This window comes from Panthera onca, chromosome D4, assembly GCF_046562875.1.
Source record: "Panthera onca isolate mPanOnc1 chromosome D4, mPanOnc1 haplotype 2, whole genome shotgun sequence".
Taxonomy (NCBI): domain Eukaryota; kingdom Metazoa; phylum Chordata; class Mammalia; order Carnivora; family Felidae; genus Panthera; species Panthera onca.
Window position 1 is genome coordinate 56,955,598 of NC_138351.1, and position 17,363 is coordinate 56,972,960.

The 17,363-nt window shown below is 45.1% G+C and overlaps 2 protein-coding genes across 7 annotated transcripts in view; one reads left to right on the forward strand and one right to left on the reverse strand.

The window, feature by feature from the left end:
- Window positions 1-7,517, reverse strand: part of FAM219A (family with sequence similarity 219 member A) — a 54,669-nt gene extending 47,152 nt beyond the window's left edge. For 2 of the 6 annotated variants that reach the window (XM_060609466.3, XM_060609461.3), the window contains exon 1: window positions 7,062-7,517. In XM_060609466.3, the coding sequence (XP_060465449.1) occupies window positions 7,062-7,121 (60 nt within the window). In that variant the 5' untranslated portion in view covers window positions 7,122-7,517. The remainder of the gene's footprint in view (window positions 1-7,061) is intronic. The other 4 variants (XM_060609467.3, XM_060609462.3, XM_060609465.3 and 1 more) reach the window with 2 other exon arrangements.
- A 172-nt stretch (window positions 7,518-7,689) lies between these two features.
- Window positions 7,690-17,363, forward strand: part of DNAI1 (dynein axonemal intermediate chain 1) — a 59,300-nt gene continuing 49,626 nt past the window's right edge. The window contains exon 1 of the mRNA XM_060609451.3: window positions 7,690-7,921. Within this exon, the coding sequence (XP_060465434.2) occupies window positions 7,892-7,921 (30 nt within the window). The 5' untranslated portion in view covers window positions 7,690-7,891. The remainder of the gene's footprint in view (window positions 7,922-17,363) is intronic.

Genomic DNA, 17,363 nt, shown 5'->3' on the forward strand with positions numbered 1-17,363 from the left:
TGATGGGATAGTGTATAGTGTTTCCCAAAGGAATTTGTCTATAGATCTTTTTTATTCCCCCATAAAGTATCTCAAAGGACCAATGTTTCTAAGAATTATACTATAGAAAATGCTGGTCTAAGCCATGCTTCGCTAAGTGCTTCACCAATTCCTTTACAAAGATAAAACTGGAAATTATTATGGGAACTATAAATCATTTATAGTTTGTAGATAATTATGTTTAAGTTAACTACATAGTAAACCATAGTATGGTTCTTACTCCATGATTCAGATGCAGTTAATTCAATAAATCTTAGTTAAAGTATCCCTTCAGGTATTGTAGATAGATGGGGTGGACTCTGGTTAGGACAGCCAAAGTCTGGTGACGAAAACAGGAAAAACCAGGCCAGGTACCACAGTAGCTGGGCTTGTTTCTGCCTGAGTGTGGCCTTTTGTCATACTTACGTTTCTCAGGGCTGGAATGGTCAGAGAACACCCTTTGTGGCCATTAGTCCCGTCTTATGCACATAAATACATCATTGTTATTATAGAAACTTAAAATTGACCTTCAAGAACCACCTGATACTCAACTTGGCATTGCTAAATAACAATAGCAGCAACAGCAAATGCAATGACATATCTGCTTGAACTAGCTCCTAAGAATTTATCACCTAGAGGGAACTCCTACTTGGTCCCTGTCTAAGGTCCTCCAGGCCAGACCCCATGAGCCTCCTTTCTAGTGGGCTTCTCCACTCCAGAGTCCCTTCCTAGAGTCAAGGAGTTCATCTGGCTGCCCCACAGTGAAGTCTTTGGGTCATGTGCCAATTTCTGAACTCCAGAGCAGAGCTAGATCCAAAGCTGGTCCCAGCTCTGCCCCCTTCCTTCCTTCCTTTCTCTGGCCCGGATGGCCACTTTCCCACTAGAGTCTCCTTAGGGAACAATGACTTGAGAGCCTGTTGAGCCATGCCTCTTGCTTCAGCTAGCATCTCTGAGTATCTGCTATTAGTCTGATTCTCCTCTTCCAGTTCTCTTTGGGGCTCCCTGTACCTGTTCTCCCAGGGTCTGCTGGAAGGCATGAAGCAGCTAAGCCCAAGAAGCTGAGTCTCCTACATCCTTTCCAGACACAAGGCTCCATCTGCCCTTTCAAGTAGGGGAGGGGGTGCCTGAGGTGAATCAGGTTCAAGTGAAGAAGGCTCTGTTTTCCATTTCTTTTCACTATGGGCAATAGTCAAAAGCAGCAGGCAGCTGGGGGCTGGAAATGATTCAGCCTAACACCCAGCTGCCCATGGAAGCACCTGCCAACTGAGACTACACTTGGGGCCTTTAAGAAGACAAGTCACCTCCGAGCAATCTCACTCTAGAAGCCTGCTCCCTTGGTACACCCTGCCTGGAAGATAGCAGCCTGGAAACTGCTTCTCTCCCAAGTGCAGCTTTCCAGGCTGGTCTCAGAGAAGGGGGGTATGTGTCCTTTTCCATTCTGACTCTTGCAAGTGAAGCGGTAACTTACACACCCATTCTAAAAGAAGTCAGTGAAAGAGTCTAGCTGAACCAAGTAGAGAGTAAACTGTTATAAGCTTAACCAGGGTGATGTTAAAAGGCCAGGCCAGAAAATGCAAAATAAAGAACTCTCTTAGCCAACAAAGGATTTTATTTTTCCTTCATCAAAGTGCTGCTGGGAAAACAACAACAACAACAACAAAATACCATGACTCCTTACTGCCACCAATTCGCTTGCATTCATTAAAGCAGGTTTCAGGAGAAAAGTATTTACTGGCAGGTGAGCACATGTCTTAGTATCCTTTTTGAGGCTGTTGGGGCCAGTGTCACTCTGGTCTTTGGCTCCAGGACTTCTGGGTCCCTCATAACCCCAAGAATGCAGTTTCAACAGCAGAGCAAAGGAAAACAGCAGACTTCTCCCATATAAGCAGTCCCTGAAGCCAAGAGGTACACAGACCCAACCTCCCAAACCACGACAATTTCCTGGGGTGGTGATGGTGCCTCTTGCCTTCCAGATATCCATGCCATAAACCTGAGAGTCATCCTTGACTCCCGACCTCTCCATCAGAACTTCAGACATATACCATATCCTGCCTATTCTGCTGTATTAGGATCTATATATGTGTCCCTCCTCTCTTTCTGCTTTAGCGTAGGCTTTCATCATCTCTTGCCTAGATTATTATTGCACCACCTCCATATTCGTTTTCCAGCCTCCAATGTCACCTCCCATCTCTCATCCAGAATTGGAGTGATAGTCCTAAACTCAAATTTGACCATTTTATTCCCTTAATTACAACCCTTCATTCACTCAAATGCACGTTTTTGTTTCTTCCTCCATGCCCTTTGCTTGGAACCCTTACCCTCACCTCATCTTATTGGTTTGCCAAGCTGCTAGTCTTCTTCTAAGAGCCAGTTCAGCAATGTCCCCTCTGTGAAGCCTTTCCTGATCACTTGATGAGAGCCCTTCCTGTTTTCCTTTGGCCCTGCTTGACGTCGTTCTTACTTCGTGCAGTGCTAATTACCCATAGTACCTCAAGCCATTTTGACTGTGTGTATTCCTGAATCAAGAATCTGTGTTATCAAGCCCAACACAACATCTGGCAGAAAGTAAGTTCTTAATGTTTGTTGATTGAAGAGAGGAGTAGTAAAGGAGAAGGTGGAGGCCTGAGCAAATCTGATCCTCCCTTTGCAATATAGGAAAAGAGAAGAGGGTGTTCCTCTTCCCAAAACCTGAGAAGTACTACTGGGTCATAAGCCGCATGCACCCACTAGGAGAACCTACTCTTAAACTGAAAAGCCATCTGACCACAAGAAGGTAACTTGAGGCTCCCAGACCACAGGATACACATGGGTCAGTTTCCCTTAGTGGCTTCCTGCTCTCTTTACAATGTTCTCTCTGCTACTTTCAGGAGCTACTGTGGCCTACTCACTGAAGTACTATCTTGACCATCCCCATCCATGAGTGTCAAGAGGCAAGAGGAGCCTCAGATATCTTTCCAAACTCATGTGGTCAAAGGATCAAAACCTCAGTATTCCTCATCTTCTTCCAAGGGAGGTGCCACTATTACTCAGGGGCACCCTTCACTGATTTCCACTCTTTCCTGACATATATCTAAGAGCTTCCTATAGCTATTTGAGCCCATCCTTCTCCTGGCCACCTACTGGAGAAATCTCATTTGTCTCTATCCTTAAAGTATCTGGAAATGAGCATATGCTCATGAACTAAACAAATGAGTTAATGGATAATATGGGTTTCAAGGAGGACAGACTAGCATTTCTTTCAGGCGTACAGAGACCCCATATGGTGCCATATGCTTTTTTTTTTTTTTTTTTGGTTGTCTCTTAGGTCTTTGAGAGCACAAGAGGTAAGATTTTGCCTGACATAATTAAGTCCTTAAAAGCTCCATTTTTTTCCCCTCAACAAATCTCTTCCTTTCCAATTGAAGCCAAAGAGAAGACATAGACTATGAGGCCTCACCAACCAGCCCAACAGACAAATAGGGCCAGAGAGACTATCCCTGCTACTCACACAAACAACAGCCCAAATCCAACCCAACTGCTCAACAGAGAGCCTTGGATATCTGGGAGCTTCCCTAGATCAGTGAGGTGCATGTGTGGCTTGGACACAAAACTGAGTACAAGGTGTACTTATCCCTGAAAGTTTCTTTGGAAAATCTGTGTTCAGAAACACTCAGGATTGTCTAGGAGATGAACACAGCAGGAGTGGAGCACAGGGACTAGGTCTCCAAGAGCAATTCTCATTCCTTTCATAAGGAGGCAGGAAGAGACCCTGGGGAGCTCTCAGTGATAGGCCCAGGCCTGGTTCAGCTGCTGAGATGCAGCCAGGCCAATTAAATAATTGTGATGGGAAAAGAAAGGAAGCCATTCCTTTCAGGCAAACTCCCACCCCAGACAGGAGGCTCCACGCAGCTGTGGCAACAGCAGCAGCAACAACAGGGCAGGGATCTCTTCCTCTTCTTCCCACTAGTTGGAACTAATGCTTAAATTAGCACCTTGGAAACACCCAGATCTGCTGGCTGTGCCTTCTCTCCCAGCTCCTGCCACTCTCTTAGACCTCCTTTTCAAGCCTGAGGTTCTCTTTCAAGTAAATTAAAAAAAAAAAAAAAAAAAAAAAAAAAAGAAATAAAAATCTTCTTCCCTAGAAGAGCCTTTTAAGTAAGGAATGGCTTCTGGATTCTTTCCACCACTATGGGTGAGGGAGGGTTATTTAAATGATGGAGTCCCTGTGATAGGCCTTTATCAGTACAGCTTGGTCCAGAAAACCAACAGCACAACCAACACAGCACAACCAACCACAGCAGTGAAGCTAATACCAGCATTGCCTTGTTTCCATTAGGGCTAAAGGAGACAGCCCCTATTCTGCCCTCAGAGGGGCAGGCCCACACTGAAGGAGTAAGCATGAACAATAAACTTCTGCCAAACTGTGTCTGTGTTGCTAACCACTGTGTCCCCAATACCTAGTATAAGATCTGGAACAGAGACGATACTACATAAATATTTGGTGAATGAATTAGCTAAATCAGTGATATCAACTCCCTATGATATTCCTTGGAAGACAGAGTGAAGAGCTATTGCTTAAATTTTAAAGAGATAGTTTGTCTTCATTTCATAAATGAGAAAACTGAATCCAGAGGAGAGGAGAGACTTCCTAGAGGTCTCAATAAATAATAAATAGGTCACAGCTGAGTTTGATCCTGGGACCCTAGTTTTTATGGTCTACTCAAATACCTCTAAAGAGCCACTTTGCTCTTCTCTTTTGTGGTATACTGTTTTGATTCCTTATGCCCTGCAATGAAGGCTCTTTCAGAAATGCTACACAAGAATCTGCTAGTCTCAATAATACACAGAGCATTTAAAGAGTTCTGGGGATCCTCTAGATTTCAACCTGGAAACAGAGGTCAAGAAGCAGAAATCTACAGGGCAATGTCTGTGCCCCTAAAGGGGGGGATTACTGAATTGCCACTCCCATCACTCTCATCAACCTCAACAAAGTATCCTCTTACAGAGGACTCCTTTAGCCTTCAAGAAAAGGGTCTGAAGGCAACCACAGCTTTTCTGATAAGTGCCTCCTCACATAAGCACTTCTAATCCAGAGTCACACAGACCAGGGCATTTTAGGAGTCTTCTGGGGTCACTATTTACTCAAACTATCATTGGGAATTTCAGGCAATAACAAAGGTACCAAGGACAACTAAGAAAGCCTTGTGACCTCATTCCTTCCCCCCTTTCCTTGGACAACTATTGACTACCTTCTCAGGAACCCCAGATGGGAGGCAAGAACCAACTCATTGCTTTCTTCTCATGACTAACTTGGACCTCCTTTCCCTCCTATTTCATCCATCATCCCTTTTGGTTCTCGATTAGATGCTTAGAACTGGAAGGGCCATCTAATTTGACAAGCCAGGTTGGTTGGAAAGATAATCCAGAAAAGAATGTCCTCTTAAACCAGCCTAAAGTTCTTCAAGTTCATGGGACAGACTTCTCACCAGGATTTTCTGGCCCCCAAATATTCCAATGATGGTATCAGCCTAGGAAAAAAAAGTCCATCAGCATCTCTCTCCCCAGTTTAATACTGTATACTTATGTAGAGCTTCTGTTTGGGCTTCTAGAACTAAGTAGTAACAAAAAGGGAAAAGGGCTCATTTCCTGCTAGGTGGCTCCTAATGATTCTCTCTACCATCCCCCAAAAGGTGTGGCTTAGAGTTGGTCATGGGTCCCTGACAAAGTCTGTCTGGTCTGCTGTAATGGGCAGCTTACTTACTCAGGAAGCTACAAAGCTCATCTGTTAGCCAGGGGTCTAGGGGCCCAAATGTGGAACATATTCCTCACCTCCCCACCTAACATACAAGGAGGAGCCTTAGGGAGCCCTAGATCTTCAAGCTTTGGAGAGCTCTGCTAGGCTCCAGCAGAGCTCAGACAGTAGGGCATCCACGCCTTTCAGGTTCCTGGCCTACCCTGCCTCCTTCCAGCTCCCCCTCAGGCTCCAAGGAGGAAGGGAGAAGGAAAAGTGAACAGAGCGGGGCACTCCCTCCCTTCCCCCTCTCCTTATACCAGCTGGCTAGGCCGCTGCGGCGCCTCTCGCCCCACTGCCCACCGCCGGTCGTACAAGCCAGTCAGGTAACCCCCCCTGAGCGGTGGCCATAGGGCATGGTCTCCCCTAAGCTTGGCCTCGGTCACCCGCGTCGCCCTCCCCCTTCCATCCCCTCCGCGCCGGCAGCGATGACATCATTCCTCCCAGACTCCCGGACCGCGGACAGGCAGCAGGATGGGCGCCCAGCAAAGACTCAAAGCACGTAGGCCGAGGATGCTGGGGGCTCTTCGAAAGGGTGGGCACTGGAGGCTCCGGCGCGACCCCGCCCCCTCTCCCGTCGATTCCAGAGCTCTCTCATCCGCGCCCCTGTTTCTCCACCTCGCCGCCGAGCTCTCTCCCCCTCGACTCCAGCTCTAGCACCCCCAGCCTAGACTGCCTGCGCTCTCCTCAGAAGAACATAATTCAGGGGTCCTGCACCGACCCCCTGCCCACCGGTCCTTGGCCCAGGCCTGAATTCCCATCCGTATCCAGCAAACTGGCAGGCATGCTCCCTCCTCTGCAAGCCTACTCCCAGTCCCTTTTAGCCTAATTGCTCCCTGGCCCCCTCCCCCGCGCTGAGCATCACAGGCCTCTAAAGCTAAGCGGCTCCTCACCTCTCATCCCAGCCCCTGGGCCTGGCCGCGGCGGTGCCCTATGACAGTTTCCTTCATTTCCCAGCTAAGGGCCTCCACTAGCGGTGTACACCATTGTGCCCCAAACATTCCACCCGACGGCCCTCCCCGTTGCTCCCTTGGCCTGTCTCTGCTGACTATGCCCTAAGCCCTTACATGCCTTTTTGCTGTCACCCCGCTCATTCTCCTACGGTTTTCTAGTCCTACAAGTCCCCCTCCCCCGGCGATGCGATTTCAAGGTTCCCTTTGCTCCATCCCAAGGCGCCCCCTCCGCACAGCCACCAAAGCCTGATTCCCTCCTTTCCTCCCCCTCGGGCAGCGCCCCCTCCCGGTCCTGGCCTGCCCGCCGCCCGCCCCCTCACCAGCGGCTGCATCTCCGAGTGCGCGGTGGGCACCTGGAACCGGTCGATCTCCTCCATCATGGTGCCGGCGGGCGAGCGGGCCCGGGGCCGGGCGCGGCCAGGGACGCCGACGGGACAGCGCGGGGCGGCGGCCCCAGTAGCCGGGTGGGTGGTGCAGCCTAGGCCGCCCGGGACGAGTCGGGCGGGCAGGCGTCCGGGCAGATGGAGGGGTGGGCGAGGGGTGGGAGGTTCGCTGGCTGACTGAGACCAGCGTGGCTCCGTGGGCTTGCCTTAGTGCTACCGCGGCTGGGGCCCGGCCGAGCCGCAGGTCTTGCCTCGCCTCCTCCTCCGCCGCCGCCTCCTGTCAGCAGCTCAGCCACTGCGGTGACTCGGCAACTCCACTTCCGGGTCCGGGACACCGCCTGACTTGCATTATTCATGAGGAGGTGGTGCCTGGGTGCTCCAGCCCCGCCCACATGCAGGAGTTTCTAATGCGCTCGGCCGCGGGTCGTTTTATTCCTGAGGGGGCGGGTCTTAGTGGAGCCGGAGATTCCCCGCGCGCCCAGCCCCGCCTCTCCCTCGAGCCGGGAGGGGGCGTCAGAGGCGCCTGCGCCTTGGCTAAAGGTTGGTTGCTGGGCAACCGCGTCTGGGAGGAGCCGATTCTATACTGCAAGGGCGCGGGGACCCACATCGACTGCTGTCCCCAAAGAACCCCTGCAACTGGGAATTGAAGTGAAAGAGAATCCGGATTTCCTGTGCGTGATCGAGAGGACAAACACATTTCTAATCCTCAGGCGAGAGAGTATTTTGTAGGTGTTCCAAGTGTTGAGGTGTTTCCTGCTTCTTCCAAGATGCCCCATAAACAGCCGCCTCGTAAGCAGGTACCACACACCCCGACTGCCCTCTCCCAATGACCTCTGAGGACACTGATCATCTTCTACTGATCCTTCATCTTCCTTTCCCTGTTGACCCTTAACCTCTCTCTCTGTGACCCCTTGCCTGTGTTTCCACTGACCTCTAACCCTGTCCTTTTCTCTCCCTCTAATCCTAGCTTTCTCTCACACACTGCCCCTGATCCACTATTTCCCACTTTCCTTTCACTTGTCCTCCCCTCGCCATTCCATTCCCTCTCTCCAGTCACACCACAGACCGTCCTGACCAGTCCATCTGTCTTACCTCCCACCCCCACTCCCACGAATACCTTCCTCATTGCCCTTATATTCTTGTCCCAAAGAAATTCTTTTTCCAGCCGTTTTCTGTATGTCCAGCGCTGGGCTAGGTGGGGACACAGGCCTTTGAGACCCCACAGAGGGAGTGCAAGAGAACTGTACAGGAGACACAGAACAGATTATGTACAGGAGTTTGGCTTAGATTTTCTGTGCTGGGAGACTTGTGAGGAGAGAGAGGTCAGGTAAAGAGGAAGAGAAGAGAGATCTTTTTCCCATTCTTGCCCCCCACCCCCACATCACACACTTGGACACACCAAACACTGGCCCCCACTATTTCTGGAGCCTCATATGTCTCTCTTTGCTGTGAGTCCCTGGACCACTCCTGTGACTCATTCAACCATTTGAACATTGTGTCCTTGTTGCCACCTAGCCAGATGTCATCCCTTGGGTAACTTGGATACCCAAGAGTTAGCCCCTTCACCCACCAAGTACAGAGTTCTGCTTTCCTCCCCAGCATCACTCTGGAAGGTAAGGTAAGGCCCAGCTTCTCAAGGAGCCCTCTGTGGTTGTCACTCAGTCCTTTAAGAATTCACTTTTTCCAAACCCTTTATGAATTATCACCTTGGGACTAATATGCGGTTTCTGACTGTGAAGCAGGACTTCTATTTATTTATTCTAAGTTTCCTTCACTCAGATCTAGGAATTTTGAGGTTTGGAAAGCAAATCTGTGTCCATGCTGTTTGTGACTTTACATATTTTGGTTTGGCTTTCTCCATATTAGTCTTTGCTAGTTTGCTTCTTTCACCTGTCCTTCCAGAGCAGGTGGACTCATCTCTGTTAGATCTCTGCAACTACAAGGAGGCTGCTGTTCCTGTATGGCCATGCCCTAGTTTTATGTCAGGGTAGCTGTGTTTTTAAGCTCATATACAGTGCTTGGGCCTACTGACTTAATTTACATAAAGTTTGTTTTAAATTCAGCATTACTAATGTCTGGCTCACATACAATGAAATGGACATTTTAGTTGTACATGTTGACAAGTTTTGACAAATTTATACACTTGTGAACTACCACTACAATTGAGATATAGGACACTTCCTCTACCCCCAAAGTTTTCTTGTGCCTCATCCCAGTCAGTTCTTCCCAACCCTGCAGGCCCAGGTAACCATTGCTTTCTGTCACTTGCAGATGAGATTTGTGTCTCCTGGCACTTAAAGTTTGAACAAGCTTGGGGTCAGTTTCTCCAGCCCATTAGGGGGAGACGTTAGAGTCTAGTTTCACTGAGAGCAGAGAGCGGTGACAGCAGATAGGAAGCAGAAAAGCTGGGTCAACTGGCCATATACACATGGACGCATGGAAACAACCCTATGTTCACATATGTATACACTGGCTATGGACACATCAGTGCTGCCCCCTAGAGGGAAGAGTTGTTTTAATGTGTAATATTGGTGAGTGGGGTGTGAGAAAAGGTTGGGTTGTGCTAGGTTGTATTCTTCACTCTCTTGTCTCAGTGAAGGTCAATCAGGGTTACTGGTGAGCTGGGTGTGCGACAGTCTAGAGAGGTTTGAGAAGTTGTGCCTTTCCTCTGGGAACTCTGGGGAACTCTGGGGTTCCCCTGAACTTAGCACAACTCCCCCCTCTAGGGGAGAGAGAACACAGGCATACAAAGATAAGAGAGGATGGGATCCCTGGGTCTGGCAGGAAGAGAGACATACAGGTTGAAGCAGCCTAAGCTTCAGGGAGGAGGTATCTATGACTTGGCTGCCTGCAGTGTAAAGGGAAGGTCAGGACTGAGCTTGTGACTCCCTCTTGCCCTCAGGATAAAGTCCCAAAAGTCCAACTTGTTTTGTATGGCCTGCAAAGCCTTGCAAGGTCTAGCTGTTGCCACAAAACCTACTTCAGATCCCACCATTGCTCTGTGAAAATTCCATAGTTGCAGCACACTGAACTGCCCTCACTTCCTGGAAAATGACATCCACACACTCTTCTCCTCCAGACCTTTGAAACTGATGTTTCCTCTACCTGCCTGGTATAATCATTTGTCTGTGTCCACCTTTTCCATGCCATTCTACCTCAAATTTCTTCATTTTCCAGCCATACATCAGGTCTCAGCTTGGCTGTCATATTCTGTAAGATATTAAGTCCTCTTTTTGGAGAGACAGGATAGGGTGATAGCCCCCCTAGACTATGTGATAGCATAGTGAGAATGTCTGTCTCATTCATCATTGATTCCCCTGAACATAGCACAATGCCTGGAATATATTAAATTCTGAAAATGAAATGAATATGAGTTCTGAATGCCTGGAGTTATTCTTTAGAAATTTTGATCTAAGTGTGTTTAAATTTTTTTTAATGTTTATTTATTTTTGACAGAGAGACAGAGCATGAGTGGGGGAGGGGCAGAGAGAGAGGGAGACACAGAATCCGAAGCAAGCTCCAGGCTCTGAGCTGTCAGCACAGAGCACGATGCAGGGCTCGAACCCACGAACCGTGAGATTATGACCTGAGCCCAAGTCGGATGCTCAACCAACTGAGCCACCCAGGCGCCCCCTTTGAGTGTGTTTAAAGTATAGGAGGGCACCTGGTGGGATGAGCACTTGGTGTTGTATGGAAACAAATTTGACAATAAATTTCATATTTAAAAAAAAAGAAGTATAGGAAGGGGAACGCCTGAGATGAAGAGACTAGTGGGGAGTGATATCAAGAAAATGTCACTATAGAAGCATGTTTTTCTGGGTTCATGTTTATATCTGCTTTGGCAGTAGAGCTATGAATGATTCAAAATTGAATCACATGTACCCATGCCTTAAGATCTGGGTATTAGAGATTTAAGAGGTCAACAATTCTGATGCCATAGTCATTCTCATTCAACAATTATTTATTGATCACCTACTATATGCCAGGTACTGTTCTAGGCACTGGTGATACAGAAACAAACAAAACAAACAAAAATCCCTGCTCTCATGGATCTTATCTTTTAGTTGGAGGTAAATTGTCAATAAACAAATAAGTAAAATATACAGCTTATCAGATGATAATAGGTGTCAAGGATTAAAATAAAGCAGGGAAATGGAGTAGGAAGTTCAGGGAACCAGAAGATTATGATTTAAACATAGCAGTCACAGAAAGCCTCACAAAGGTGGCATTCGAGAAAGATCCAGAAGAAATGAACAAGTTAGCCTCCAGACTGAGGGCATAGCAAGAGTAAAGTTCCTGGTGTGGAAGCTTGCTATAAATGTTCTAGATCAGCAAGGCAGGAGGAAGCGGGGCAGTGGCAGGAAATAAGATCAGAGAGGTGTATCCCTCTACTCTATAAGGTTAATCAAATAACCCACGGCATATTAAATTGGTTGTGATAGAGCTCCATGAATCATAATTTGTAATTAAAATGCATGAATGTCAGGCACCATAAACCATGACCAGCTCAAAACATCACTGGTAATGCCCCAATAACAAAGTGTCCTTCCCAAAAAATTTGAGAATTCCAACTGGTTGCAATGTGTATATGTGCAGGAGGAGCTTTGCAACGTTGCCAAACATTGCCTGGCAGCCAGACTTCTTAGTAGAGAACTGAATTAGAGTCTTCTGTGAACTCCAGTTAAAAGCTAATTTTAGTTTATGACTAACAAATTTTAGTACTTCTTTATAACTCAGTTAGTTACCATAAAAAAAAAAATAAATCAGTCTGGAACTTTGCATCATTTGCCTGTGAGAGCCAAAGAAAGGACTTGCATTTGCATTTTTGGATCATCTTATGGTCTCTCCAGAGGCCCCTGAGGGACAGTACTTTTAGAACTGATGATCTTGATGAGAGGTGACTAGGGTAGGGGAGAATGGGCAAGAATGCATACAAGGCCAAAAAAGAATCTTAGATGATTCAGAGATTTTGACCTGGTGACTGAGCCTGGGATCCATAGAAGAAAGGACAAGAGGAGGTGAGTGGAATCTAAGGGCAGTTAAAGTGTTTCTATATGTTCAAACTAAGATATCCACTCTCTTGTGACCCTTTTTCTCAGTGTCATCCTTATACCTCCCATCTTCCTCAAGCCCTAGATATCATTCACCCCTTTATCTCCTAAATACCTCTCAAATCAAACCACTTTTTTCATATTCACTGTCACCTTCCTAGCCCAGCCTATACCATCTCTCACTCAGAGTACTGTAAAAGCCTTATACCAGTACTCTCATCCACTCATATGCCTTACAATCCATTCTCTACAACTGCATCGAATGATTTGTTTCACATTGTCAGTTTGAGGGGCACCTGGGTGGCTCAGTCAGTTAGGCGTCTGACTCTTGATTTCAGCTCAGGTCATGATCTCAAAGTTCATGGGATGGAGCCCCATGGGCTCTGGGCTGATAGCAGGGAGCCTGCTTGAGATTCTCTCTCCCCTCTCTCTCTGCCCCTCCCCTGCTCATGCTTGCACTCTCTCTTTCCATCAAAATAAATAAATAAATAGACATTTTCAAAAACCTGTCATTTTGATTATGTCATCTCCCGTTTAGAACCCTTCAATGAATTCCCATTGCTCTTAGGATAGGGAAAATTTTTTTAGATAACACTTCAGGGGCCTATATGGGCTGAGGCTTGTTTAGATCTCTAAGCCTTAATTTTTACCACTCTTCCCATATTAGTGCTGTTCCTCTCTCTGGAACACTCTTCAAATCCTCTCTTATACACGTATTCCTAAGATTTCAGCCCAATCATCAATCCCCACAACCTGCCTCAATGCTGCCATCCTGTTAATGAACATAGGGTTGTTTCCTCTATTATGTAGTCTCATTGCTCTTGATCCTTTCTTTCTTAGCCTGCATCTTAGTATGTAATTATTCACTTGTTTGTGTAATTATCTGATTATTGTATGTCTCTCCCATTAGACTGTGAGCAAGACCTGTGGATGTTTTTTGCTCACATCTATTCTCAAGCTCCTAGCACAGTGACCATCACAACAGAAGCTCTCAATAAATGATTATTGAATGAATTATAGAATGTGGTTGTGAAGTAGCATAGAGTGCTATGAAAGCATGTAGTAGGGTATGCTAACAACTGATTCTGGGGGATGAGGGAAGATTTCTAGGAGGAGCACCATGATTTAAGGTTTGAACAAAGGAAGAAGAGTTCAAAATGTAGGATAAGAAGAAGTGACCAGAGAAGTTAGAAGACAACACAGAATAGAAGACATACAAGAACATACATGGCAGACAACAAGGAAGAATAATGTCCTAAAGAAGAGTGTGTTTATAGTGTATTTACAGTGTTTATAGAGTATGTGGTCAGCCATGTTGCATGCTGCTAAGGGGTCAGTGAAGATAAGAACCAGATATAGCCATTAGATATAATAATTAGGAAACTGGGGTTTCCTAATTAGGCAACTGGGGACCCTGGAAAGAACAATTTCTGAGGTGAGAGCCAGACTGAATGGAACCAAGAAGACAGTAAAGACCAGGTTGACAAGGATTTTTTTAAGGGATGACAGTAAGACTTGAATATGTTAAATGCCAAGGGGAAGGACTCTGGCATAGATAAGAAGAAATTGGGGATCAGGAGACAGATAACATATTGACTAGAGCCAAGTCTCTGAGAAGAGGAGGTGAGAGCGGATCAGTTGTGGACAGGAGACTGTAACAGGAGAGAAGAAAAGAAGAAGGGATGGATGCAGATGATGATAATTTAGAGGTTTAGTGGCAGGAAGTTGAGAGAATTTTCTCTTCTCTAACTCTAGTCGTGTTATGGAATTCCTTCTGGAAGTGATAACTAGAAAACAAATTTTTCCAATGGCTGTTCCATTTTGTTATGATTATAGTCATGCTATTTTCAGAATTACAGTCTGAGGTTTGTCATGCACAATTATCAGATTACAAAACAGCTGTTAGCATTTGTGGCCAGAATTTAGTCTCCTGCCCTATTTACTGTGGAGCCTAGCACATTGTTAGTACTCAGTACATGCCAGGTACTCGAATAACAATGGCAGAGGGCTTGTGCTTATCCCTGGGCTTTGCAGCCTGCAAGCTGATGCTGAAGAGTACTTTTGATTCTCTGGCTCCAGCTGTGAGCAAGTGACATGAAATTGTTTTCTGCCAGTTAGGGATTTGAATGGAGTGTTCAGTCTTCCCTATCACTGGGACAGAGTTGTATGGAAGAAGTAAGCAAAGGACACAGCTGTTGATCAAACTTTTTCACTGTTTGTGTCTCAAAACACCGTCCTACTCATGAAGCCACTGGATTCTGGTTTGTATGGTGGGTTTACGTCCTCTATTTATCTGACCTAGATTTGAGAACTCTTGGAGGTAGGACTAACTCAACCTGGGTTTTTCTTTAGCTGTCATCCTAGGATTTGGTACATAGTAGATGCTTAATAACTACTGGATGAATGAATAATGACTGCATGGATTAGTTGATGAGAAAATAAATGAATGTTGGAAAAGTACGTACTACAATACCGTGACTACTAACTTTTCTTTCTGGGGCTGAAGCAGAAGTGGCTCATGACTTTGTCTTTGTCAAAGCAGCAATCTAATTCTGTTAATTATGTAGGGACCCTACTCCTAATGTTAAGCTTTTTTTCCTACTTTTATTTTTACCTCACATCCATTTTCTCATTTATTTATTTTTTTCCATGTGTCATATAGTCAGCCTCAAATCTTGCTTTGGGACAAATTGGAATATAAGTGGATAAAAAAATCTGCTGATCCCTAGACAGACACATGATTCCAACCTTCTGTTCTTTGTTAATGATTTTGTTCCCTTGGCCTGGAATACTCAAGGCTTTCCTACTTCTGCTCTTTATGGGCCTGGCAAACTCTAAGGCACACAAATTTCAGTTAAGCTCTTTAAATTGCAAAGAACATTGGCTCACTCAAGTTACCTCAAGTAAAGGGAGGGTGGGTGAAGGGGTAAAGGGTATTTGTGGGAGATTGTGGGTGTATATTATAAATATATAAGTAGCCTAGAATCAGAATTGGAAAGCTATTGGTTCTGAAACAGATGCAAGTACTAATTAATTTCTCATATCTCTCATGGTCTACTTCTCTTAGCATCTATGTTTCATTCCCTATTTTCATTTCCCAATCAGCGAATTTTTCCACGGTTTCTGCTCCTTCATAACTTTAGTGTGTTTCCAGCTCATCATGCCACTTCGGCCTCTCTCTGACTCACAACCATCTTCATCACTATCTCCATCCAACCGCCGTTTCTCATGGTACTCCCAGTTCAAACTCGTGGAGAAGGAATCTGATTGACCCTAGCTTATCTGTTCACCCTAGTCTGATTCAGGGAGGGACAGAATCCTAATGGCTTTCCAAGCAGCCAAAGCTATGAGCAGGGTAGTTTCCCTTACAAGGAGTGCAAGGTATAACCTGCTTTACTGCAAAGTAACTTCTACAATGTTTCTGAAAAATCTTTCCCAAAAATTGTGCAGGAAGGGCCTCCAATTTCTTCCAACCCAGTGCCACCATTCAGGGCTGATATTTACATTACAAAAGGTTCCATCTTTTACAAAAGCCTTTACTTTAGGGTTGTTGTTTGTATGTGTGTTTTAAACATCCCATTTCTGCAATGAGTTTTAAAATGCAGCACACTGTATATAACTTTTTTTTTTTAACGTTTATTTATTTTTGAGACAGAGAGAGACAGAGCATGAGCAGGGGAAGGTCAGAGAGAGAGGGAGACACAGAATCCGAAGCAGGTTCTAGGCTCTGAGCTGTCAGCACAGAGCCCGACGTGGGGCTCGAACTCACGGACCGTGAGATCATGACCTGAGCCGAAGTTGGCCGCTTAACCGACTGAGCCACCCAGGCGCCCCTGTATATAACTTTTAAAGACCTTGGTATAGGGGACTTATATTCTGGCCACGATGGAATAATCCATACTGGACTTGCCCTACCACTGTTAACAGCTATAATTCTGGACACAATATATGCTGCATTCCCTTGGGACAGTGATTCCTGAGGGAAGGAAAACACCCAGCATGAGTCAGTCATGTGTTTATCCTTGCTCTGTGGCAGGGAACAATTTCTTAACCATGGCTCAGGGAGGTAGATCTCAAAGGAGAGTGTACTGATACCAATGAGATAACCCAGATGAAAGAAGTAGCAGACAATGACTTTAAAGCAGCTGTTATAAATATATTTATGGACTTACAGAAAATATTGACTTAATGCATGGAGAATCTAAGCAGAAAAATGGAAACAGAAAAATAAATATCAGAAATGTAAAATTTATTAGATGGGCCTAAAAGCTGAATGTGAAGATGAGTCCATTGAAACGATCTAATCTGAAGATCAGAGAGAAATAAGATTAAAAAACAAGAGCTTTGGTGACTTTTGGGAATATTTCATATGTGTATTGGAAACATGTATGTTATTGGAATCCCAGAAGGAAATAGAAGAGGAGGGAAATATTTGAAGAAATAATGCTTAAAATCTCCTAACCTTGGTGGAAAACGTATAGCATTATCAGAAATTCAGTAAGCCCTAAGCAGGATAAATACAAAGAAAACTGTATGTCCCTCATAGTCAAAATACTGGAAACCGAAGATAAAAATAAAATCTTGAAAGTAGCCAGAATAAAATGACACACTGCATACAGGGGAATAATGATATGATTATGGCTCACTTCTCATTGTAAATAATGGAGGTTAGAAGACAATAAAATGACATATTAAAGGCACTGAAAGAAAATTACTGTCAACCCAGAATTCTACATTTAGCAAAAAATATCCCTCAAATAAGAAAGGTGAAATAAATACATCTTCAAATAAACTAAAGCGGAGAGAATTTGTCATTAGCAAACCTTCACTGTAAGAAGTACAAAAGGAAGTTCTGCAGGCTAAAGGAAAAATGATATTTGATAGAAGCTCTATCTATGGGAAGGACCAAAAAGTACTAGAAATGATAAATATGTGGCTAAAGATGAAAGACTAGCTCTTCTTCCTTCTATTTATTTTCTTAAAAGACATATGTGACAGTTTAAAGCAAAAAATAATACCATTATGAGGTAGGACTTATAATGTATATAAAAATAAAATATGTGACAATAGGGCAAAAGATGAGGTGGTGGTGATAAGTGGAACTAAGACATTACAAGATTATTGCATTGTGAAATATGAAGTGGTATGTTAATTATTCTTGGTAGACTATGATAAGTTTAGGATGCAT